Source organism: Rosa rugosa, chromosome 4 (assembly GCF_958449725.1).
Source record: "Rosa rugosa chromosome 4, drRosRugo1.1, whole genome shotgun sequence".
Lineage (NCBI taxonomy): Eukaryota > Viridiplantae > Streptophyta > Magnoliopsida > Rosales > Rosaceae > Rosa > Rosa rugosa.
Window position 1 is genome coordinate 35,598,642 of NC_084823.1, and position 24,977 is coordinate 35,623,618.

Genomic DNA, 24,977 nt, shown 5'->3' on the forward strand with positions numbered 1-24,977 from the left:
TGATGGAGTGAAGCAATCCGAGTAGAGTCGTGCAGTGAATGCGGGGCAGCAGGGGCTGCGGTGGTAGTAGTGGTGCAGGAGCAGCGGAGGCAAACTGCAGGGGCAGCAGCAGAGGTGTAGGGCTGCAGGTGCACGGGTGCGTAGGCGGGGCGGCAGCGTGCGCAGGTGTGCGCGGGGAAGCAGTAGGCGCACGGGAGCGCAGACGAGCAGCAGAGTTGCAGGGACGCTGCAGGGGCAGCGTGGGGTGGACGCACGGGCGCGGGGCTGCAGGGCAGCGACGCAGGGGCGTGTGGCTGCAGGTGCAGCGCGCAGGGCAGCAGGGGCTGCTGTGATGTGGTAGGGCTAGCTCGGGCTAGGTGGCTTCGGCAGATTTTGGTGAAGAGGATTGATTGGGTTTTGTTTTTGGTTTTTGCTTTGTGGCTAGAGTCGTGCTGATAACGTGTTTAAGTAAAATAGATTCGAGAGAGAATTGTAGAGAGAGATGTGTGTTATTATTGAGAATAGGAGCCCTACAAGGAATACCAATCCGTGTAGGATTGGGAAATCTAGAACCTTCTCTCCTATTGCTACTCCTAGTTTGATAAGGCACACTAAATCGATATTCCTTCAACAGAAACAAAATACTCCCTCAGCCAGTTGAAACTAGGGATCATAGACTATAGATGAAACAAAAAACCGAATGCTAGGCTGGCTAGGTGCTCTCAATCAAGATATACCATCCCTTTATATCTGGCCGCAAGTAAAATTGTGTAATTAGCACCACAAATTTTTGTCTGTAAGCAACATCAATTATCAGAGTTGGGCAAGATCAGAGTTCGTCTCCCCCATGTCTGCTACCATCTTTGATCATCATACATTTGCATGTGAAATCTCATGTGTGATAAAGTACTCGAGTAGGAAGACAAAGCCATGTGATTTCTCACAAGCTAGTGTCTCAAACTGGAGCCCATGAGTTCCTTCTCAGTTTCTCTTCACCAATCATTTCATCTAGCAGATGATTTTCCACATACCCTTTCATCTATATATACATATACATGATTAGGTTCCTCAACAACTCAACTCAACTCTTTTCCTTGCAAGCATCAAAGCTTTCTCTGTTACCAACTCCTTTGAATTCTTATCTTCTGCTTCAAGCCTTCAATCACATAAACGATGGGTTTCCGATTGCCTGGAATCTCTAACACAAAGAGAAGTCTTACTCCATACCAAACCGTTTCAAAGACATCAGATATCCCAAAAGGCTACTTTGCGGTCTATGTTGGGGAGAGCCAGAAGAAACGATTTGTGGTTCCAATATCATATTTGAACCAACCTTTGTTTCAGGATTTGCTGAGTCAAGCTGAAGAAGAATTCGGATACCATCATCCAATGGGTGGTATCACAATTCCTTGCAGTGAGGACACCTTCCTGGATCTCACTTCCCACCTAAGTGTGTGAGTCATGCCCTAATGAAGTGGATACCTTGGATCCAAAACATCCTCATTTGGAATATCACGGCTGATTCAAGTTGAAGAAGAGGCTCGCAGCTGATAACTTCATCATCTACTGGATCAAACCGCCTCTTGCACCGAGGAGAAATCTGCTGTATTTCCTCAAGCTGCTTCTGACCTGAGAAGAAAGATGTCCAAAAGTTTGAAGAAGAATCAAATCATGATTTCTATGTTACATGAACTCTTCAAAGCAATTCATCTGAAGTTCTTGACTCCAATTTTGAACACAAATGCGGTCAAATTCTGTGTTTTGAACCCCATGTAGAACTTTCTTGTTCTCGAGAACCATGAGAATATATAGTATATATTTCAAATCCTGCTAAACATTCTTGCCTTTTTTTTTTAATCATATATAGAGTGAGCTGTAATCTTTATACGTACTCTGATAGTTTCCAGCTCTAATATAATAGAAACTGTCATTATATTAACCAAAATTTAAACATAACGGAAAAATTCTGAAGTAATAACTCTAAAATTTTAACCAGTTCATCTTCTGTTTACATTATCTGCAGACTCACAGAAAGAAAAACAGAAAACAAAAACTGTTTTAATTGCCGACACCAAATCTATTTCTGTCTGCATATTCCATACTTGTTCTGCCTAAAATCTTAAATTTGTTGACCTATGCTAGTACCACACATTCGATGCATATGCAGGCAGTGTGAGAGTTTCCTAAGATCTAAATCAAACTCCATAATTTCCACAAAGGGAACTGCATTTATGCAGTGATAACAGTACCACATAAAATACTTTTCTTGGTAACCAAGTCGCTGAGCGGCTTTAGTCAAGTCATTCTCCTGGTTCTGCATGAGATCCAGTTCCCCAACATGCTCTTGTGTCTGATGCACGATCCGTGGTACCGACATTTCCATATCTCTGATCAAGTTGTAGTAGTTGAATTTGCATCTGCCACTTTTGTGTTTCACTGCTCTAACGGTATCATACAGTACTTCAAATGCTGATACGGGAGGAGCAACAGCATTAGCCCCCCCTCCGATCAGCACCGCCATGATCGTCAGAAAACTTGAGAGTTTGGCAAGGGCTCTCTGATCTTCTGTCCTTATAGTGGTGTGTCAGCACAAGCACTAATCAGTTAGAGTATAAGAAGGTAAGTGCTACAACACCTTCCAAGGCATAGATATTCTTGGAACCATTCTATTGGAACGTCCCACTTTCTTCATTTGACTATCTAGATTTTATCAACCTCGAACAACACCGGTTACAACAGCGGAATATCCACTGAAAAATCAAAACCCATTGTCTTTCCTTCTCGGTGAAACAGACCAACGACCAAACCACCCAAGAATGACATCCTAAACAAACTTGGCTAAAAGAATTACAATGTCAATATGATTGAGATCTACTTTAACCTCATCAGACAAGCAAAGCCGAAACCACTATTCAAGCATTAGACTCCACAAGTACAGAAGACAACCTAACTGTAACCCTATTTTAAGCCCGCAAGAGAGTTGCAAAGAATCTAACATAAATGACAAAGTAAACATTGAGTTCAATCAAATAAATAATGCACCAGAGTTCCTCATTAGGTCCTTGAAACTGAATACCTGTACGGTTTTCTTGTTAAGCTTGACCAAGTGAATTTTATAGATTTGACCAAATAAAATGACAGACCTCCGTAGCTTGGTGATACTATAGATGAATGGATCATATATGACACAAGAAAGCAGATGCTCATCGTAAAACTATTATAGCAGCACCAGCAATTTCTGTCTGTGAAGGAACACCAGTTAATGAGCCTGTTGTTATATATATAAAGGAGGTAGGGATAGATGTTCCTACAAAACCATAGATTTTGGAACACTAGCATATGCGAAATCAACGTGAAGGACATGACAAACCATGTATTCCTTGATTTCTCACCCGCTTGTGTCCCCAACTACTGCCATCTTCACCACTCATTTTATGTATCAAATAACTGATAGAGATTCTTAATTCATTTAATGTAGGGAATCATGTATCAACATAAGGATACAGTTTGGTATAATTTGCATGTGAAATGTCCTTGAGGGATGAAGAACTTGAGTAGGAAGACAAACCCATGTGGTTTTCCACAACTTAGTATCCCTACATCAGTGCCTCTTCACCAATCATTCATGTACACACACCCTAACAGCTATATATACACAGGCATGGTCAGGTTCATGAGCAACTCAAACCTTCTCCTTGCTAAGCATCACAGCTTTCTCTTTTTTACAAGTCCTTAAAATTCTTCCTCCTTCACTTGGGAATATAGAAATCATGGGTTTCCGCTTTCCTGGAATTGCTAAAACAACCTCAATCCCGAAAGGCTTTTTTGCAGTATATGTGGGAGAGAGTCAGAAGAAGCGATTTGTGATTCCAATCTCTTTTCTGAACCAGCCTTTATTTATGGATTTGTTGAGTCAAGCTGAAGAAGAATCTGGATACAATCATCCAATGGGCGGTATCACCATTCCTTGCAGTGAAGACACCTTCCTTGACCTTACTTCCCGCTTAAGTGTGTGAATGAATGCTTCTGATTTGAACCTGGGATCACAAACCATCCTCATTTCAGAACACACTGCTGAGTCAAGATGAAGAGGAGGCAAGTGTTGAGCATCAATGGTATAGACTCGCATCTTCTGTTGAGGGGATACTTCTGCAAGTCTGAAGTTGTCTGCAAGATGGGCAGAAAAATACAAAGTTTATGAAGCAGAGAGTGACATGACAATATCAGGAACCCACATAGACCACATTCACCCTAACATCATGACTCCAGTTTAGAATTCAAAAAGGGTCAACTTTTGTCTTACTTGACCGTTTTTAATCTCATGTAAAATTCATTGTTGGCTCTCCAAAAAAAAAATGGTAATAATTATCATATTTAATTCCTCATCTAGTGTTATCTTATATTCTTAATTACGCAATTCCCTACAGAGTTATTTTAGTTATTTACTTTACCTTATTCACGTTTGTGTCTTTGGTCATCAAGATACCTGGAAAATTCATGTCCATTTATCAGTCATATTGTTTGTAGTTCCTGCATTTCAAACTAGTAATTTAGGTTGGCACTTCATATCCACATCACAATGTTTTTCTACCGAGATAGCTACTGTCAAGATAAAACTATTTGTCATAGATTATATCTCTTCTCATATCAGTTATATGAGCTACAATAAACTATGAAGCCATTGTACAAAACTGTTGAAAATTAACAGAGAGATAAAAATAAACAACAGAACTGTCTCGTGTAATACCTTTTACATTTTGACAATCCAAAGAAAAAAGTACATCCTGATGAGGAAAAATAGAATCATCAGGTTACAAATATCATAACTATGTGATTGACAAGACACATTTAGACATATGGGAAACAAGCTAGCTGGTCCCTATTTCTTAAAAGGGAGACTCAACTAATGCCAATTTTTTTTTTCCCGATATGAAGACAGAATCATGTGATCCTCAAATGCTCATGTCTCCCCAGTTTATATTCATACCCACAACAACTATGATTTTCAATACATAATGGAAGATGTCCTTGCAATTTCTTTCCTTCTTTCTTTCTTTTTTTAAGTTTCTTTTGGTCATTTTTATTTCTACTATTTCATACCAGAAAGACTTGAGCAGGTTTACAGTTTCCGATCTTCTTACCTAGCACAAGTATCTCAATGGAAAACAAAAATATTGAGATCGATCAATCAAATCATAAATCATCAATGCTCCTCATCCTCCAATATTTGAGTAAAAAACTTTAAATATTTGAAATCCGTACCTGTTGCGTTTTCTGGTCATGGTTGGCAGTCTATTTAATTTTCTAGACTGATCAAAAATTGAAACACTTCCTCAGCCTGTTGACACTGGAGACATAGATGAAACAACAAAGCCACATGCTAACCTAGCTTTCTTGCATCATTTATATCTGACCACATATAGAACTGTTAATATAGTACCACATATTCTTGTCTGTAGAGCAACTCCAATTATCAGTGCTGGGTAGAAATCCACATCTGAAGTCATTTTCTTATATAGAAATTCCACTTATGAAGGTCCACTCCGTGTCTCTCGTGCAATGAGGTAGAAGGATGTTTCTACAGTAGACTTCATCAATGGCAAGACATACACGTGATCTCTTGATTTTTCACAAGCTACTGTCCCTCGCTGGTGCGCATCTTCGCCACTCATTTCATGCAGCAAACGGATAGTGTGTCTTCACCACTCATTCAAAGATTGTCCACAGACCCTTTCTTCCTCTATATATAAACCGATTATTTGAGATCAGGAAGTCAAGTATTCTCCTTGCCTTGAATTCAAAACCTTCTCTGTTTCCCAAGTCCTTCTAACTCTTTTCCACTTTCTTCAACTCATATAAAAACCATGGGATTCCGGTTGCCTGGAATTGTTAACACCAAGAAAAGTCTTATTCAACCTCTATCTGCTGCTAAGACCTTAGATGTCCCGAAAGGTTATCTCGCAGTCTATGTAGGGAAGAAACAGATGAAGAGATTTGTAATCCCAGTATCATATTTGAACCAACCTCTGTTCCTGGATTTGCTGAGTCAAGCTGAAGAAGAATTTGGATACGATCATCCAATGGGTGGTCTCACAATTCCTTGCAGCGAAGACACCTTCCTTGATCTCACTTCCCGCCTCAGTGTGTAAAGAACAATAATGAAGTGGATCTTGGATCCGAAACCTCCTCATTTCAAAACTCGCTGCTGACTCAAGATGAAGATGAGTCTATGCTTGATCATCCAACTGAATGGACTCACAGCTTTTCAAGGAAAAATTTGGGAACACTGAAGCTGCAATAGAGCTGAGCAGGAAGATCCAAAATTTTTGAAGCATAGACTCGTGATGACAATGGTCCAAAATCAGGACTCAATTTTGAACTCACAATATTCTGTGTTTCAATCCCTTGTAAACTTCTTTATTGCTATCAAGAAAAGTATGGGAATATATTTTAAGTCATCATCAGCTTTCTTATTCTTCATTATTTTCTAGCTCCTTGGCCTGATTGCCACTGCAGCATCCAAAAACCTAATTTGAGATTCTCATGGCTAAATGAATACTCACTTATATGACATGGCTATACTACTGGCAACTAGAACTGTTGATTTCATTGAAGTTATTTCTCAAAAGTTGTTCCAGACATGCATTTTGAAAGTTCAATCCTCCTGTCATTCACATGAGTGACCTGACAAGTTGTTCCTCAATGCATAGCATACAGTTATCATTTGATTTCCATTACTGATTCTGACATGAAACCTATAATTTAACCACTGTATCCATCAGTGAAAAACCAGGGAGTTCATGTTGGAGCCAGTGACAACTTATGTTAAGTCCATGACATACATGATACCACTTTAGTTATCTAGCTAAGACCAGGCCTATCATTGTTTGAGAAGAACTGCAAAATCCAAGTAAAGAGAACTTTCTTATAAATTATTTCATGCTAAGGGGAGACGCAAGAATAACAACAATAAGTATGTAAATTTTGAAAACTACATGACCAAAGTTGGAGGTGCAGCCGTCCTTAGATTCATAGTTTGCAAAGAACAAGCAAAACCAAGTACAATCATCACTTAAGTAATTTTATTTTCAAAGGAACATCCCATTTATTAATCATGATCAATCTGCAACATGAAAGCTAGAGGCAGTGAATAAGGCATTAAAGAACATCAACATCACAAAGAAAATAGAAATAAACAAAAAAGGAAAGGACTAAATAGTGATCTTTGGACTCAACCTTAACACAATAAGACAGCCAAAACTGTTGCATATATTTCTCGCTTGTGTGAGTAAAAAAGGTTTCAAAAACCATTTGAAATAACAGCACAACATATAAAAAATTCAGAAAATACTCAATGCCTCTTTTAGGAATAAAAGAGCAAGAGAAAACTAACAATAGACAAGGGCATTTTGTTTCTCATGTGTGAACAATGCCAGGTCAAATTTTTTTTTTTTTTTTCTATAGAAGTGAGATAAGGGAGTAATCTGTAGAAAAGGAAGAGGGGAAAATAAAGTTAACAAACAGTGTAAAAATGCAGTAGAAAATTTCTTGCAGTAAAAAAGGATAGAAAATCAAAAGCTGGAGTGCATGAAAAGAGTTATTATCTTTCCCTGAGAATTAAGTTCTTGCAGGGAAATTGTACCGTGAATTCCAGGATCAACTGCATGCTCTAACAAACATCGGAAGTCGACTTTGGAGTTTTAGAATTGAATACACTGCTGGGAAATCCTGGGAGAAGAGCAAGCTTTTCTAAATTTCAGTCAAGATTCTCAACATCGATCCGTGGAAGTTTATGATACCCTATACTAGTTAGCATTTGGTCAAGACTGCTATTTCTCCTACAGAACAACACGCATGTCAGTATGCTTATATAAGCATATCTAATGCATGCAAATAAAGAGGTACGATTGTAAGAAGGTTCCTTTGAGGCATACAACGAAGGTTTTGATGCATGTGGAAATATCTATGTTCTGTGGAAAGACAGAGATACGGGGCATACATAATCATGTATTAGAGTTTGCAATGTTCTTAAGTTTAAATTATTAACTTCAAAGCTTTGTGCAAGTTTATAACTGGCTCAACCTAATCATGAGTACATTAATTTCTTTATCACTGGGATTTCAACAAATAGCCGGAACTGATATTCAAATATATAATCAATACCTGTGTTGTTAGCTAGTCATGCCTGATCATCAATTGACTTTCCTTGATTGACTAGACAAATGAAATACTTGCTCACTTTGTTGGCATTGGAGATCATGGATATCATACATGAAGCAGCAAGACCACATGGTAGACTGGCTTGGTGATCCACCAATTCTTGTCTGTAAAGAAACATTATTCACCGGTGGTCCAGAGTTGGATTAGAAGTGCAAGTCTGAATCAAGGCTATTATGTCCTTATCTGATTTGACCCTGGTTTTATTATACAGACACCTCACTTCTGGTCCCTGTGACCCTGTGTTGTCTGTCATCTCAAGGAAGTAGGGCTAGATGTTTGAAAAAAAGGACAGCAGCATATGCATCTGCTGGGGGATGAGTTACGCGAATGGCAAGACAAACCCATGTGATTTCTTGATTTGAAACAAGCTAGTGTCCCTCATTGCTGCCAATGTTAACCACTCATTTCAAGTAGCAGATGATCTTCCACACATGACACACCCTTTCTTCATCTATATATACATACACAAATCAATCACCAGCAACTCAACTCCTCTCATTCATCAAACATCAAAGCTTTCCCTCTTTCCCAGATCCTTTCAAGTCTTTTTATTGTATATCCACTTGGGAATATAGAAGCCATGGGTTTCCGGCTGCCTGGAATTGTTAGCCCCAAGAGAAGTCTTACCCGATCTTCATCTAATGCAAACAAGACTGCTTCAAAGACCTTAGATATCCCAAAAGGCTATTTTGCAGTCTATGTCGGAGAGAGCCAGAAGAAGCGATTTGTGATTCCAATATCATACTTGAACCAACCTTCATTCATGGATTTGCTGAGTCAAGCTGAAGAAGAATTTGGATACGATCATCCCATGGGCGGTATCACAATCCCTTGCAGTGAAGACACCTTCCTTGATCTCACTTCCAGCTTGAGTGTGTGACTGAAAGATGAGATGAAAATATGATCCAACTTAATATTGAAAAAGCAACCGAATTTCGGACATGCTGCTGATTCAAGATGAAGAAGAGGCGAGGGCATGATTCATCCTCAACTGAATCGGCATACCTCTTTTGCTGAGGGGGAGCTTCTGTGACTTTAAAGCCGCAATGGAGCTGAACTGAAAGATAGAAAAGTAATGAAGCAGACAAATGGCAGTATTGTATGAATCTTGTACAATAATTTCTGCAAAAATCTCGGTTCGAATTTTGAACCGAAAGAAAGTAAAATTCTGTATGCGACCCATGTAAACTTCGCTCTACCAGGATATCACTCTGGGAACAAATAATATAGTCCAATTCTGATCAACTTACTAGTCCTGTGTTTCACCACACCATTACCACTAGTTACTAACTTGCAGCATACTTTTACAGCCTATAGTATCAAATTATGGCTTAACGTATACCTGCATAAAGGGATTTACTTTTTAACATCCAAATCATCCAAAATTAACAATGGGGTATACTTCCTCCTTGACATATATATCTGCAGAGAGGGATTTACTTTTTAGGCTGATTGCCTGCGCAGCATTCAAGACCGAACTTGTGTGCATTACATGGCTTCCCATGTGATCTTCAAAACCAAATAAAGAGGACTACTTACAGGTCTTACATTATGAATAGGAAGAGTATAAATGCAACAAATTGAAATAACCTTTTAAACCAGCAAGAACAAATAGTGATGTTGTTCAAGTACCTCAGTTAAATGCATTAAAACAAAAAAGTTCCACTCTTCAAACCAAAGAATATACAAAATGTAAGCATAAGAATGAGAAGAGGTTTTCAGACGCATTTCATCAAACAGGTGGGGAGCAACAGTTCCAGTTTGCCATTTCCATTCATATATAGCGAAGGACCGAATCACTGATAGTTCAAACTTCAAAAAGCAAGCACTGATAGTTCAAAGTCACAAAAAGCAAATAGAATCAAAGAAAAACGCAGACCCAGAACGCAAACTGGAATCAAAGGAGAAGGAGATGCCGAAAAAGGAGGCGAATTTCTCCAAAAAAATTTGGACCATTTCTCGATTTATGCGTGTCATCCTTGCGCAGGGGCCATGCTAATCTTCTCTGTATCGTTCCAATTTTATCGGATGTCCCCGAAGGGACACACCCTCTTGCAAGATCAGCCTATATGAACAGCCTCCTTCGAACTCTTTTCTCCGATGTGGGATTAGTATCACAAATATTTTTAAAAGCACACGTGCCTCACGTGTCCTCTCTCAAGTGCAATTCTATGCGGGTATAAGTTTTAAGACTAACAAAGTTTGGCTGCTTATAGGGATTATCTATGTTAATGTTTATGAATAAAATTTCATATAATTTGAAGATCATGTTACAAGGTTTTATTTCCTGGTATCAGATGTATTGAAAACATAGTTTTATGAATTCAAATTGTGCTTGAAGTGAGGCAGTTAAAGGGGATTTCCATAGATGATAATATCATTTTAGAACAAACTGAAAACACTAGTAGCCAATTTTAGAGCTCCTATACTTTGACCCGATCTTTGGAGTGGCGCCTCTCTTGTAGTTGCTTCTTATATACACTAGTATCCTAACATACTAGTTTTCGGTAAAGTTTTTCAATCAAAATTAAAAAAGGTTGTATGTTTTCTTATATCATCGTTTGCTTCTAATATCATTGTGAATAACTAATTTTTCTAGTCTTCGATTGTGGTCAATTAATCGAAATTTCTAAATTGACCAAATCAATTGTATGCATTTTTTTTTTGAAAGGATTTGATGTTATTAGATATCAAAGCCATGAAAAAACAGGCCAGAGTCTAACAGAACTTACATAAGCAAGCCGGGACAAACCGGATAACCTATCTAAGCCACTCTAAACTCATTAAAATCTAAAGGGACGCTCGCTGAACAGCAAGCCTAAACTAAGCAAGAGTAGCCTCGCTCTCTAAGGAAGAAATATTCATCTAGTCTAATCTGCCAATCACGCAATTGTGGTACAAATATTAACTAGAAACGTCTTAGAAAAGCCTATAGAAATTACCCCTACTTCAAAAGGCTTGAGTCCAGAATTTCTAAAGTCGAGATAAACTTAAGAGAGTGCTAGTTCCTTCCCCTTAGGGTTGGAACCAACACCATCCTCAGTCTCCTCAGTAGCCAACAACCTCGGAAACAGGTCGCTCCTTAGGCTATTCTTGAAGATCTGCAGCCCTTCTCCAAAGTTGAGCCCCCCACAAACAGGCCTAGTCATAAGTAATAGCCCTTTAAAAGCAGCACCAAGCCCAGCCGGCCCAGACTCCTCAACAGTCGCAGGTCCAATCAATGCCGGGCCACAGAGAGTCCTAAGCCCAGCCACATCCAGCCCAGTAGCCCTATTCAGCCCGGTCAAAACGACAGTCAACCCCAATTCAAGACTAGGGTTTCCCATCGAGTTTTCTAGGAACTCTTCCCCGCAGCTGCACATTGGATCCAGCCCAGCCACTGCCAGCACAACAGCAACCCGCCTCGACCCTCCTACCGCCGCCAGAACACGCCGCAAACCTGCGGCACCACACCCCGAGTCGATTACTGACCCGCTCGGCGCCATCAAAGACGCCAGTGCCACCGGCCACCCAAACCAGAACTCAGCCAGCCTACGCCGCCACCACAACACAGAGCCGGACTGCCTCGAAACCTGTCGGTGCATACACCGTTGCAGCTTCGATACGATCCGCCAAACCATGTCCAAACAACCACCCTCAGCCGAGAATATCCTCGCCCGGAGCCTTTGAAAATCTTGATCGAGATCCCGACGCAGCTGATCGCCGTCATCGCGCCTCTGCCTGGTCTTGGGAGCACTGGACTCACCGCCACGATCGCGAAATAGAAATTTCGCCCTACCGGGTCGCTCCGCAATTGTCGGAGGCCCCATTCTTCCTATTGACTGTGAATTAATTTCTATCTAATCAATTGTATGCATTGTTCTTTTAGGTTGAGCTAGCATTAATTTTCAACTGACCATAATAAGGTCTTAAGCTAATTGGGAAACATGCGAAGATTGCAGATGACATCCCAATGCCAAAGTGTGAGTTCTCAGCATCAAATGAAGAATGATAGCTGACATGACAAAAAATGCAGCGAAAGATTAACCTTATCAAAGGACTGGAGTCTCTTATTAAGCATATTATTAGATGAACTGCTTTGAGTATATTACACTATCAAGAATAAGATCCATGAGATTCATTTAAGCCCATGGAGCACAAGTGATGAAGGAGGTTGGAAACTGAGTCAGGGTTAAGCTAGGTTTGGGGAGGCTACAGAAAACCACATTGCCTTCTCGAAACTTTCTTTGTCGATCTTTGAAGTCTTAACTACCTGAAAAATGAATATGGAGCTCGACCATCTGGCCAAGTTCACGACACGAGCGGATCGTACAGGCATAGTGCTCGAGAAGTTAAAAATTCAACTGACAACTTATAAAATCAATTAAAAAATGAGTACAAATGTCTGCCACTAATTAAGAAAAACAAACGCCAAGGCAACTGATTACGAAGAACCATCCTCTATATTAGTTACTTTTATCCCTTTTTAAATACCTACTCTCCCCTGTTTGCCAAGGGCTACAAGAGTTACACTAATGGAAACTTATGCATCTCATGATCATCATTATAAGAAAAAAGATTGCCATACATATGGCGCAAGCAGAAGGTCCGTGCTCTGCGTGCAACCTCCATTTGGCATGCAACTCTAGTTGATATCTTCTATACTTTAGTTGTGTGGGCATCTTGGATTTTGTGGTGGCACTTTACATATTCTACCAGCTACTTAATTGTCTCTGGATTTTGGAACTGTTAGAGGATTTTCCACCCTTGTCTTTGTAGGTATTTCTGGATGCAAAAGTTTTTCTTCCTCCACGGGCTGCTGTTACAGCACGTCGCCTCACCTTGTTCAAGCGTTTTTCCAGCTCAGCATCATTGTCATTAGTAACTGTCTCATTATCTCCCTCCTGTGAAAATAAAAAAGACTGTAAGGGAAGGAAGTTGAACAAAGGATAAAGTCGCAATTATCTTTACACACTATCCCACATTTGGGACCTACTCAAACTTGTTTGCTTATCTTGGGGTTACAATTGCTACGACAAAAGCCCGGAATGTAACATGCCACAATTGACAGCACACTCCAAGTCCTACATAAATGCTAAGTTCCAAGTCTTTGTAGGAAGAAAAATAAATTCAAGATCTACCTCGTTACTCCCATCTTCATTTTCGGGTTCACTGCTGGGACCTGCTTCACATGTTCTTACATTGCCCTCTGGTTCAACCTGCTCATCATGCTGTAACGTCTGATCCAATTACAAAAGAAGAATAAGTGCAAACATATATTGGATGATGCAACTAGCACCCAAAAAAGAGCCCTCTTTCCTGAATTAGTTACCTGACAGTTTAACATTATACATTTTGTTAAAATATTATATAAGCAATAAGTACAAAAAATTTCTAGTTCACTCTGGAAATACAATCAGTTATGATTTTGCTAATCTTCATTTTATACATAAGGTAGTCACTTGAGACCTCAACTTGTGACTCGGATTTAATTTTCTTCTGGACATCAACAGAATGTAAAAGAGTTTACTAAATAAAAATAAATAGAAAGAGAAAGATGTACCTGATCTGCCACATGCAGTGAATCAACACCCATTGTGTTTGCTTCATTTAACACAGAGATGTGCTCGTCATCTTCAGTATCTTCATCATCAGAACTAGCAACCTTCTTGATCCCTCCTTCAATAAACTGCATGTAATGATGTGATATTGAACATCATTAGTCACAGATGTCTATAATTTGGCCAAACAAGAAAACCCACATAACAGTAAATATCCCATCAGATGTTTTCCCAAGAGATTGGAATAACATGCGAAAGTAAATAAATATTGGTTTCCTTTTGAGCCGCATGAGAGTATGAAAGAATATCCAACAGCCTATGGCATTCTATGTGCGATGAAGCTCAATTCACATAAAGAATCTGTACAATGCTTCATTCAACACAATACCTTAGCAATTTCTTCCTGATCCTTCCTAGTAAACCCACTAGCAGACAGTTCCTTGTCTAGAAAACCAGTATCTTTCGCTATTGAAGTAAAAGAAGGCCTGCCACTATCATCTGTGTCCACCGCTGTTCCATCAATATCAGCTGTGCATTCATGGAAAGACATGTTGAATCTGAAAACAAGACAAATAAATTAAGAATCATAATAAACTAGGCTGATCCAGTAACCCAAACATTATTTTTATTCCCTATAACCATCAAAATTGAAACTCAACATTATCTATCAATAAGTAAGCCACAACCACCTATACCCATGATCTTGAAAGCCAGTAAGAAGAAAAAAATAACAACCAGAAAGGTCAATTTAAGTCTTTAACACGAATTGTTACCCCATCACAAATTCACAACTATTACTCCCATTTAGCTAACAATGATTTTTGGTTCTTATTATCCATCACAATGATTTAAACATTCAGAATGCTAAAGGCAACTGCATCTTGCTACAAAAAGATTACTGACCTCTTGCTGAAAAACTTAAAGACACATTCCACATCACGGTCAAAGTACCTGAAATATGAAACTTCATTGAATGAGATATGATATATGATGAGCACAAATGTTTTGGCCAGGAATACAAATCATATTGCTAACAGTCAACAATCATAAATTACAATAAGAAGTGGAAGAACATGACTGGCATTTATTAAGAAACAGCTTCTTACATTTGTGCATTACGATGTGATACAGAGACCATTTGGGGAAAATCAATCATGGTGATCTTCTCGTCATCATCAATCTAACAGGAGAAATTCAAAAATTATTACAAGTTTGCCAATGTGCTGAAAAATGGGAAGTCAAGCAGGCCTTTTGATCCATGTATATTAATTCATTATCACGTATATCTCGCTGCCAAGTGAGAGCCAAAAGGCAGGACCCATGTTTTAACAATCAGAAGATTATGTAATTCTCATTTTTTAAGATACAAGAATATAGAGGTCAACCTAAAGGGTGCAAACAAAAAATGCCACTGCCTCAAAATGCATACCATAATGTTAAATTCATTGAAGTCACAGTGAATCAAACCATGTTCTGTCAGACGAACAACGAGCCCAATGATAGTATTGAAAACTATCTCAGGATTTTCCAATTGCTTCACCTGCACACTATATTGAACAGAAGGTAAGCTCCATAGATCCACGAAGGAGCATGACCAATATTTCTTTGTTTCCTTTTTCTTGAGCAAGCTAGCTCCAAAGGAAACATACTAGGAAAACATTAGATCTGCCAAGCACAATCAGTAATATGCCATTCCGAATTTATAAAGAAGAAGCTTACAGTGGGTAGCCTGGTACTAGTGACATAATCACACAATGCCTGTTACAATCCACTGCATTTGGAACAGGAAAACCATGCTCTTCTAAAGCCTGCTCAAGCAGAGAAACAGCGTAAAGTCAAAATCAACATAATAGACACAGAATTGGACCAACAAACAAAACTAAAAATGACGAAAGATAGAGATAAAGAACCTTCATAAAAGAAAATTCTCTGAGTGCAGCAAGATGGGACAAGTATAGCCAATTGAAACTGCTACGATGTTTTAAGTAATCACGCTTAGACTTGACAGCCCTAAAAGAAGTTCTACCAAGCCTGTGCAATTTCATTGCCATCACTGTACCATCTTCGGTGGCCACCTCAAAAATATCTTGAAGAAAAGAAATGCTATGAGTACGGGAACCTCAAAACCCGCATCTGTTACATATAATAAGAAGGAAAGAAAAAGTACCAGACTCTTTTCCAACACCAAGTTGGCGACCAACGGCTGAAAAGACTCCACGGTTGACCAAAGTCTTAATTGCAAGGAAATCATAACCGAGGTACGTTAGCCGAAACCCATCATCTGGAGGCACACAATAACCAAGGAAAATGAGAAAATATCAAAACAATAATACTTTATACTTAGAATGAGAATATTAAATTTACATTTAGAGGCGTCGTGGTGCAAGAGCTTATGCTTGAGCAGATTTTTCATAACTTTGTAAGTGCCACCATGCCTACATATAAAACGATTTGCTAAGAGTTAGAGAAAAGGTGGACACTTTGAAATTCAAGAAGTGAAAAGAAGAAATCTGAAATCAAGAAACATACTTGAGCGCAGCTATACGCTCCACCAGTTCAGCGGGTACGATTTCATGCTGAAAGAAAAGGAAGGGTTTAAAGATTCAATACAGGGCTAAGAACACTTGAAAAAGAAAAAAAAAAAGATTTAACTAAGTAAGATAAGAGGGACATTTACATTTCTCATTCCCATTTCGACAGCGGTTAAAACCCTGAAATCCTCTTTAGTGAGGTATCTCAACACATCCACATCCAGCTTCATCTCTGCTGCTTTTTATCTACTTAGCCTTTGGGAAGCTGATTTCTGGAATCAGTGATTCAGGCTACACACAACAAAGCAAAATATATCAGAAACATAGAGCAGCAAGTGCATAATGTTGGCGTTTACAACTCAAAATAGAAGCAAATGCGAAAAGCAGCATTCTGATCATCAACAAATAGCCAGGACTGTACTTATTCCAAACTAACGCTCAAAAAGAAGTAGAAATTAAAATCAAAGGGTTTTCCCACAAGAGGTGCCACGCAATTGCCAACTGAATTTTGTTTTATGTGTTGGACCTAATTCAATTTGTCATCTATGTTTTGAATAAAAGGTTAATTAGAAAAAATAAAAAGTAGAAGGAATGAGGGTGGGATAGTAGTAAAGTTGTTAATCAGTAGAAAGAAACCTAGAGTGAAGCAACTGGAAACGAATTAAGGAACAGAAAACACAAAAGAATGGAGGAATCATACTAAAGAATATAGGTAAAAAAGGAAGAAGGAGGCCGTCGAACCAAACTAGCTCGGCACATCTTCCGTCGTCGAACCCAGTTCACTAGAACCATGATACAACCAAAACCATGATACAAGAGAAATTGAGTTTCTACTTATAGAAGCAGCATGCGGCGGCGAAACAGAGCAGACAGAAACCAACCCAACCAGGGTTGTTCTTGTATAGTCTTATCTAATTCATATTCATTATAGTCTTATCTAATTCATATTCATTCAAAAACCGAAACACATATAAACGAACGAACAAATGACACAGAGCTGCACACCTTGACACATAACTTGCAGTCAGTCTGGGGCCTCTTGAACTGCTTGAGGCGCTTCTTCACAGTCTGGGGCCTCTGAGGAACTTCGAATGGGATAATATATATATATATATATATATATATATGGTGGGAGGAGGAAAAACAAGGAAGATGTGGAGAGTGGTTCTGATGAGGAGCTTACCAAGTACGAGAGAGGAGGTTGAAGAAGCTGGGGTCCGGGAATGCTTTGGGTTTGGAGCGTGTGGCGGAGGAGCGACCGAATCAGGTTTTGAAGACACAGGAGAGATCTCTCGATGGGTTTTGAGTTTTGACGGCAGAGGAGGCTGGGAACAGAGAAATCGTTTTGCTCAGCAATTCTGGGTCAAGGTAACAGGGACTGTGAGCTCGGCGAACGGTTGGAGACGGCGAGGTGAGCAGAAGAAGAAGAAGAGGAAGAGAGACAAGGAAAATACTATGGTGTAATAAGGGTAATTTCGACATTTCATCTAAACTGATGTTGAAAAACTAAAAAGTGGGGCCCCATGTCGGGGCCAACTGTGACGTCATGATCGGAGAGAAATTTGAGATTTGGACGCGGGTGATGAAAATTTTAAATGTAAGGACCATCATGATTAAAAAAAAATATCAGGAACCAAACTGATGTTTGCCTCAAAGTTGGAAGGGGCAAACTGAATTTAGTCCAATTTTTTTTTTCTCCAAAATGTTCGGGCGGGCTTGAGCCCACCCCATGATGTATGTAGATCCGCCAGTACAGGCTGGTACCACTAATATGTGATTCGAGTACGAAGACAAACCCATGTGGTTTCTCACAAGCTAGCGCCCCTACCCCATGCATCTCAAGGCTTCTTCACCAATCATTCATGTAGCAGATGGTTTTCCACAATTCCACATACCACTTCTTCATCTATATATACAACACATGACCAGGTTCTTGAGTAAACTCAACTCCTCTCCTTGCAACTGCAAGCATCGAATTAAGCTTTCTCTGTTTCTCAAGTCCTTTGAATACTTTTCCTCCTTCTTGTTGGAGAGGAAATATCCCACATTGGAAAAGTGGCAAATAAAATATAACTTATAAGTATGTGGATCACATCCAATTGTACTGAAGCTTTTTGTGATTAAAACTCAACATCTATTGGGGGTTAAGTTGGGACAATATCGGTACAATGGTGGACCACGGGCCACTCTTATAGCTGTTTAACATAGTATCAGAGCGGGTCCCTCTCCAATTGTGTCTCCAATTATCATGGCATGGGCCTGAATTTGGGTTCCTTATATTGCCATCGGAAAATTCCGATTGGATTGTTACCAAGTGTCCGATGTGGGCCTTGCATTGTTATAATGGTGGACTACGGGCCACTCTTATCGCTGTTTAACACTTCTTTGATCACTTTGGTATATAGAACCATGGGTTTCCAATTTCCTCAAATTGCTAACTCAAAGACATCAGATATCCCAAAAGGCTACTTTGCAGTTTATGTTGGAGAGAGCCAGAAGAAACGAAATGTGGTTCCGATATCATACTTGAACGAACCTTTGTTTTTGGATTTGCTGAGTCAGGTGAGTCAAGTTGAAGAAGAGGCTAAGCAGTTGATAACTTCATCATATACTGAATCAAATTGCCTCTTGCACTGAGGAGAAATCTGCTGTACTTCCTCAAGTTGTTTCTTAGCTGAGAAGAAAGATGTCCAAATTCTGAAGAAGAATCAAATCACATCTTATGAAGCAGGCAAATGAGAACATTGTATATACGATATACTCTCTAAGGGAATTGGTCTGAAGTATTTTACTATTTTTGAAGGAAAAGGGAGTGAATATCACCTCTCTCTTCGTTATATCATTATCGTATTGTAGCTCTATATTTTTGCAACTTAAATTCGTAATTGGCTCAAACTCGTTTTCAGCCATAATTTTACTTTGGTCGTAGTTTGATTTTAGCCATAACCAACATTCTAGTCTAATGTGGCACTCTCTAAATATTGCTAAATTTAGAGAGTGCCACATCTTTCAAAATGTGGATGATAAGAGACAGGAAACCGATTCCTCGGGTATGTAAACAATGGTATAGAATTGAAAGCTTAACCCGTTCAATACTTAATGCCTCTGACAGTTGTCATCCTAATCCAACTTTTTCATCTGATATATATACTCGCCAAACTACTAAAAAGGTATCCTAATCTTACAAATGTCAAAATCTCAAAAATGTTGACCAAGGTAGGAGTACTAAGAAGTCGTTTGACACTTGCTCGTTCACCAACGATTCATATATCTATCTCCAAGGAGGGCTTTGCATATGCTAATTGGAATACCCCCCCAGAAACATATAAGAAGTTTTCCCCTCGTACTGCTCGAGAAAATTCAAAATTATGGATCTCGTAAGATCGAGAATGTAGCTCTTATAGGTCACACCAAATTTGGCAATCCTAGCCCTTCTCCTCGTGAGTGAGGCAATTTTTCGTAATATCAGGTCAATGAACTCCATTCTCCTCTTCTATCTAGCTAAACTATCATTGCTTATTGGTACCATCCAGCTTCACTAAAAGCATGCTTCATGTACAAAGTATCTTTTGATTAGTTCTAGGCCTCTAATGTGGCAGTCTTGTAATTGTTGTCAAGTCTGTAATCTTCTCCAAATATGTTAAGAGAAAAATTCAGTCACCGTCCCCAAACTATGCTGCCAAGGCCAATTTGATACCCAAACTCTCAAAAGTATCAATGTGATACCCAAACACGTATTTTGACATCAATGTGATACTTCCGTCAAAAATTCCTAACGGGGCCGTTTGTTTGCTAACGTGGCAAGCACGTGGGGTCTCAAAAAAAGTAAAATGACCAATTTACCCTTTTTTAATTCATTGTTTTCTTTTCATTTCTTTTTCTTTTTTCTCTTCTTCTTCTTCTTCTTTTCATTTCTTTTTTTTCTTTCTCTTCTTCTTTCTCTTCTTCTTCTTCTTCTTCTTCTGGGATTTTCCTCTAGCCAAACCGCCGCAACTTCCGCTGCAAGCTCCGCCACCACATTTCCTTAATTACGTGACAACGTCATCAGCCACAGCCACCCACCTCATTTTTTTTTTTTTAAATCTTCTTCTGGGTCTGCTTCTTCTTCGAGCTCGGTGGTTGGATGCTGAGAAATTGAAGAGGATAGGTTGGGTTGGAGGCGGCGGCCGTGGAGGGTGATAGGAGAAGCGAAGTTAGGCAGGGATCGGGAGTTGGGGTTGGCAGCGAGGTCGAGGTAGGAGAATGGGAACTGTCGTCAAGGTCGCCGCTGCTGCACCAAAATCGAAGGCCAAGGCCAAGGCCAAGCCCGAAGCAAACGCCGAACCAATCAACCCCAAGAGAAACGTGAATAGGAACGTCGGCATTCTGAAGCCAACATGAGGGAGATCATTCGCAATAACCAGCTGAAGGAGTTGTTTGAACTTTTTTTTTTTTGGCAGTCGGAGTTGTTTGAACTTTTAAGGGAAGGAATGGGTCAACTTTTTGGAGATTGGGAAGTTGCTTTCGCGTCATTTTGTGAAGGCCGAGTGAATGAGAATCATCTTTTGGTTATTATATTGTGTAAAAGTAGGAAAAGGTCCGCACGGTTCTTTTGAGACCACAAGTAGGGGTTTTTTAATTGATATTTAGTGGTGAATGTATAAAAGTAATTAGATTAAACATTAAAAACAAAAAAAGAAGAAGTCATATTTGTGTGCAGCCCACGCCCCACTGCCCACTAGCCCATGCTTTTTAACCCAAAAACAATAAACAAATACCCAACAATAAAAAACTCTCTTTGTTGTAACCAAAAAAAAAAAAAAAAACTCCCTTTGTTCATCCCGAATCGGGATTTCCAGTTCATCTTCATCACTTCCCCAATTTCCAGTTCCAATTTCTTCCCCAGATTCTTCCCCAATCTAGATAGCTTTGCTGTTTTCTTACTCTGTAAAGGAACTGGATACAAGCTATAACTTAACCGAAAAACACGGTTCCGGCAAAAAAAAGGGACGACACCAAACCGGAAAAAATATATCGGTTTCGGTTTCGGTTCCGGCAAAAAATGCCAAAAACAAAACCGATCACAGCCCTAGCGTTTACTGCAATTCCGACAAGGTTATCAGCTCCTCTTGCATTTACACCAATCCCCGGAAGAGGAGCTTGTTGACTCCGAATCGGTGCGAGGCGTCGATGACGTTGGTCTGGATTTGGAGGTTGAGGGCGATGAAGTCAGCCGGGTGGTGTTGGTGGCGCGGATGCCGCCGACTTTAGCAGCGGCGAGGATTGCGAATTGGGGCTTTTCGGCGGCGAAGAAGGACTCGACGTCGTTTTAGCGCGTGAGGTCGAGGTTGGTGTGGGTGTGGAGGACGAGGTTGGTGAAACCTAAGGACTGGAGCTTGCGGACGATGGCGGAGCCTAATTGGAGAGGATATCGGCGGGGTTAGTGATGGTTTGGGTGGTGGAGAAGGAGAGGAGAGAGAGGAGGTGGAGAGAGAAGAAGAAGAGTCAGGTTGAAGAAGAAGAAGAAGAAGAAAAAGAAATGAAAAGAAAAAAATAATTAAAAAAAGAGGGTAAAAAGTCCATTTTGCCCTTTTTTTTTTTGCCCACGTGCTTGCCACGTCAGCAAACAAACGGAGCAGTTGGATTTTTTTGACGGAAGTATCACGTTGATGCCAATATAGGTCTTTGGGTATCACATTGATACTTTTGAGAATTCGGGTATCAAATTGGCCTTGGCAGCATAGTTTGGGGACGGTACATGAATTTTTCTCATATGTTAATGATACTAATATCAACATCCCTTGTTCAGCCGTACAAGCTTGATATCGTATTGATGTAGGTAAGTTCATTGTGAGCATTGTATTGGTTGCAAGTTTTGTCACACCAACCTACCATTAGTTCTTCGTTGAAATTAGTGACAATGATATTAACCCTTGGGTATCGCTCTGCAATTACTGCCATATGCATAACACTAGATTGGGTGACACCTATGCAGCATATGTCATTGTGTCGGAGGAAGTGCATTTTGATTCTGATTCTCTGGTAAATTGACAGCTAAAGGAACAACGATTAAAGGTACTTGATCCGCCATTAATGATCCCAAATGTAGAAACACAATACCATGTAACAAATCACAACAACAAATATGAAACTCTTGCAAATTTATCACATACAAAATAATGAAACCAAGAAATAATTAATATGCTTGAGCAACAATGAAGCAATTCATTGATTCTCACACACAGGTACAAAGAACAACCTTATATAGAGGGATGTGCAGTAGACAAAAGCAAAAGCGGCTCTGAAGCCAAAGAGACAAAATACAAGAACTCTCCCAACTAAAACACTCCAAACTAAACTAAATTACATAACTAAATATTTAATACGTAGGTCAGACAATCATTTAAGGCTTGGTTTGTTTTCCAACACCAGAACACGAACACAAGAGCGTTGACAATCCTATAAAATGAATACAATACGTACCTCGTTTTTGGGCGAATGATCAAAAACATTGTTTTCCGCCAAATGACTGAAAATCTCGTTCTCGGCCGAATAATTAATTATCTTCATTCTTGGCTGAATGAACAAATACTTCATTCAACCAAACGAACGAATAACCAAATATATCATTCTCAGCTGAGTGACCGATTATCTTTATTCTTGGCTGAATGATTGAATACTTCGTTTTCAGCCAAGTAACCTGTTTGGCTCCAATTTCGCTGCAGCTGGTCAACAGTCTCTTTTCTGCGCGGGCGTGCCAGCACCGTTCGGGTGCGGTCGTCGGGGATGTCCCTTGACCTGACTTCTTTCAAGCAATTGTGGACGAGGAGAGCACCAACCTCGTCGTGGGATTCTTTGTGCCTCGTGGTGAGGACTTTTGCTGAGCTTCTTGAAAATCACCAAATCGATACTCGATGTTGTAGATCGAGCAGAGCGAGAACCACCGGGAAGTGAGGAGAACTTGCTAAAGCGTGACTTTAGCTTGGCTGGGTTGCTAGGGCGTTACCCTTGCTTGGCTGGTTCTGTAACCGTTGTGGTCGCGGCACTACCGTCGGCTCCCGAGGAGACTAGGACCGAAGCACGTTGACAGAGGGTTTGGTGGCACTGAAAGTCGGCTTCTGAGAAGACTAGGACTAGGAGTGTGATCACCGGTAAGAGAAAGAGAAAGAGAGGGAGAGGAGTTGCTCTTAGAGAGGTTTGCTCTAGAGAGAACTTAGATCATCTTAGAGATGTTTTGATGTTGTGAATGTGTGTTTTAGAATGAGAAGAGAAGGTGTTTATATAGGGAAGAAAAAGAAGAGTGAAATGATGAGTGGAAGAAAAATAATGAAAGTAGATCTAAGTTCACTTGTAAAATATGGAAAAGATAGAGAAAAGATGAAATGAAAGCAAAGCATGAAGGTGCAGCAACATGGAAGTGGTGATGATCTATTAAAGAGATTGTAGAAGAAAAATATATCCAAGGAAAAAGAGAAAAGCATCTAGCTTTCTTCATGTGGGTAGGAAACATGAACATGTGAATATTGAGCTGGTTTTAGGTCAGTTTCTGCCCCTTTATTCCTTCAATTATTTCTCCAACAAGACTTCATTATATGCCTTCGACTTCTTCATATGAAATGTTCCACTATGAGTGTAGATCATCCTGACAAATTTTCAGATTTTTATTCCATGTTGTTGGGCCGAAAATGCTGCTGGACCTCTTACAGGTCCAGTTTTCCAGTTTTGCTTCTGTAGAAAATTGGGCTGATTGTTTGAAGGCCTTCCACTCAAAAAAAACTCTTGCACTCTTCATAATAAATGATCCTTGGGCTGTCTAGAATGGATCTGGAAAGTTTCATCACATTTCGATATCATTTGGTTAGTCTGCCACCCCTCCTTCCTTGTCTAGCTCGGTTTTTTCTAGCCGAAGTAGGAAAATATGCTAAAGTTGACTTGTCATACTTCCATAGTAGGCTTTATTTAGCCTCTAAATATATATATTTCGAGCTTGTCGACAATATATAGCTTGAGCCACTGATATTGGCTCAATTTCTCCAAGACGTGCCTTGTCAGGCCAAAATGTTCATTTTGGGTCCAAACATTGCCCCCCAGACCTCGAAGTCAAAGGTCTTCGTCTTGACTGAAGAGGTCTTGAATCAGCACTCCTCTTATAATGTCGTTGCTCCAAAGCCACTTGTATTGGCTTGACTAAAATTACTTGAACAGTGGACTATCTCCCTCTTAATTATATATAATGAGCATACATATATTAATCGCTAGTCTTCCTACGCGAACCATCCTTTGCGAGGCCATGTAATTAAAACCACTTCGCTGCCAACAATTCGCAACCCAGCTTTCGCCACAATTATTGGCAAAAATATTGATTTGACCTCCTCCACTGCTAATACCATACTAGGCATATTAAATGCCTCTTGTATATGTGCCCAGACCAATACCAATGGCCTCTTAAGTATATTAGCAAGTTCCAGCCACTATTAGGCAAGAACACAATTTTTTGCATCCTCCGCGAAGCACAAATTTGAAACTCTTTTTGTATTTTTGTATTTTGTATTTTTTTTTTTTTTTTAATTTTAATAAGACATTGTGAATCAAGGTTTAGACATGCGGCCCAAGTATAGTCGCCTAGACACAAATTTTCTTTCAAATCCTTTGGGCAACCTTACTGAAATGGCCAGGTGGGGGAGGGCGAACAAGAGAGGCAGAATCCATTTTGGCATGAGCTACTCCC

At 39.7% G+C, this 24,977-nt stretch overlaps 2 protein-coding genes and 1 non-coding gene across 7 annotated transcripts; 1 reads left to right on the plus strand and 2 right to left on the minus strand.

The window, feature by feature from the left end:
- Window positions 1–1,040: 1,040 nt before the first annotated feature.
- Window positions 1,041–1,814, plus strand: LOC133742903 (auxin-induced protein 15A-like). Its single transcript, XM_062170606.1, has one exon. The coding sequence runs from the start codon at window positions 1,153–1,155 to the stop codon at window positions 1,435–1,437; it is 285 nt and encodes a 94-aa protein (XP_062026590.1). The 5' UTR covers window positions 1,041–1,152; the 3' UTR covers window positions 1,438–1,814.
- Window positions 1,815–10,140: 8,326 nt separating this feature from the next.
- LOC133707611 (U6 spliceosomal RNA) lies at window positions 10,141–10,243 on the minus strand. The gene has a single exon (XR_009845224.1). It is a non-coding gene; the product is annotated as a U6 spliceosomal RNA (small nuclear RNA).
- Window positions 10,244–12,530: 2,287 nt separating this feature from the next.
- LOC133742902 (serine/threonine-protein kinase rio2-like) lies at window positions 12,531–17,751 on the minus strand. 5 transcript variants are annotated; one of them, XM_062170604.1, is made up of 15 exons: window positions 17,454–17,733; window positions 17,276–17,347; window positions 16,417–16,561; window positions 16,269–16,315; window positions 16,104–16,174; window positions 15,907–16,020; window positions 15,650–15,825; window positions 15,459–15,547; window positions 15,169–15,286; window positions 14,846–14,919; window positions 14,643–14,690; window positions 14,128–14,296; window positions 13,742–13,867; window positions 13,320–13,418; window positions 12,531–13,082 (listed from the first exon to the last, which is right to left on the minus strand). In XM_062170604.1, the coding sequence occupies exons 3-15, from the start codon at window positions 16,498–16,500 to the stop codon at window positions 12,891–12,893; spliced, it is 1,407 nt and encodes a 468-aa protein (XP_062026588.1). In that variant the 5' UTR covers window positions 16,501–16,561; window positions 17,276–17,347; window positions 17,454–17,733; the 3' UTR covers window positions 12,531–12,890. The 5 variants fall into 5 exon arrangements, 4 of the variants coding, with proteins under 4 accessions (XP_062026588.1, XP_062026587.1, XP_062026589.1 ...); XM_062170603.1 differs by having other exon boundaries at window positions 17,276–17,355; XM_062170605.1 differs by lacking the exon at window positions 17,276–17,347.
- Window positions 17,752–24,977: the final 7,226 nt, after the last annotated feature.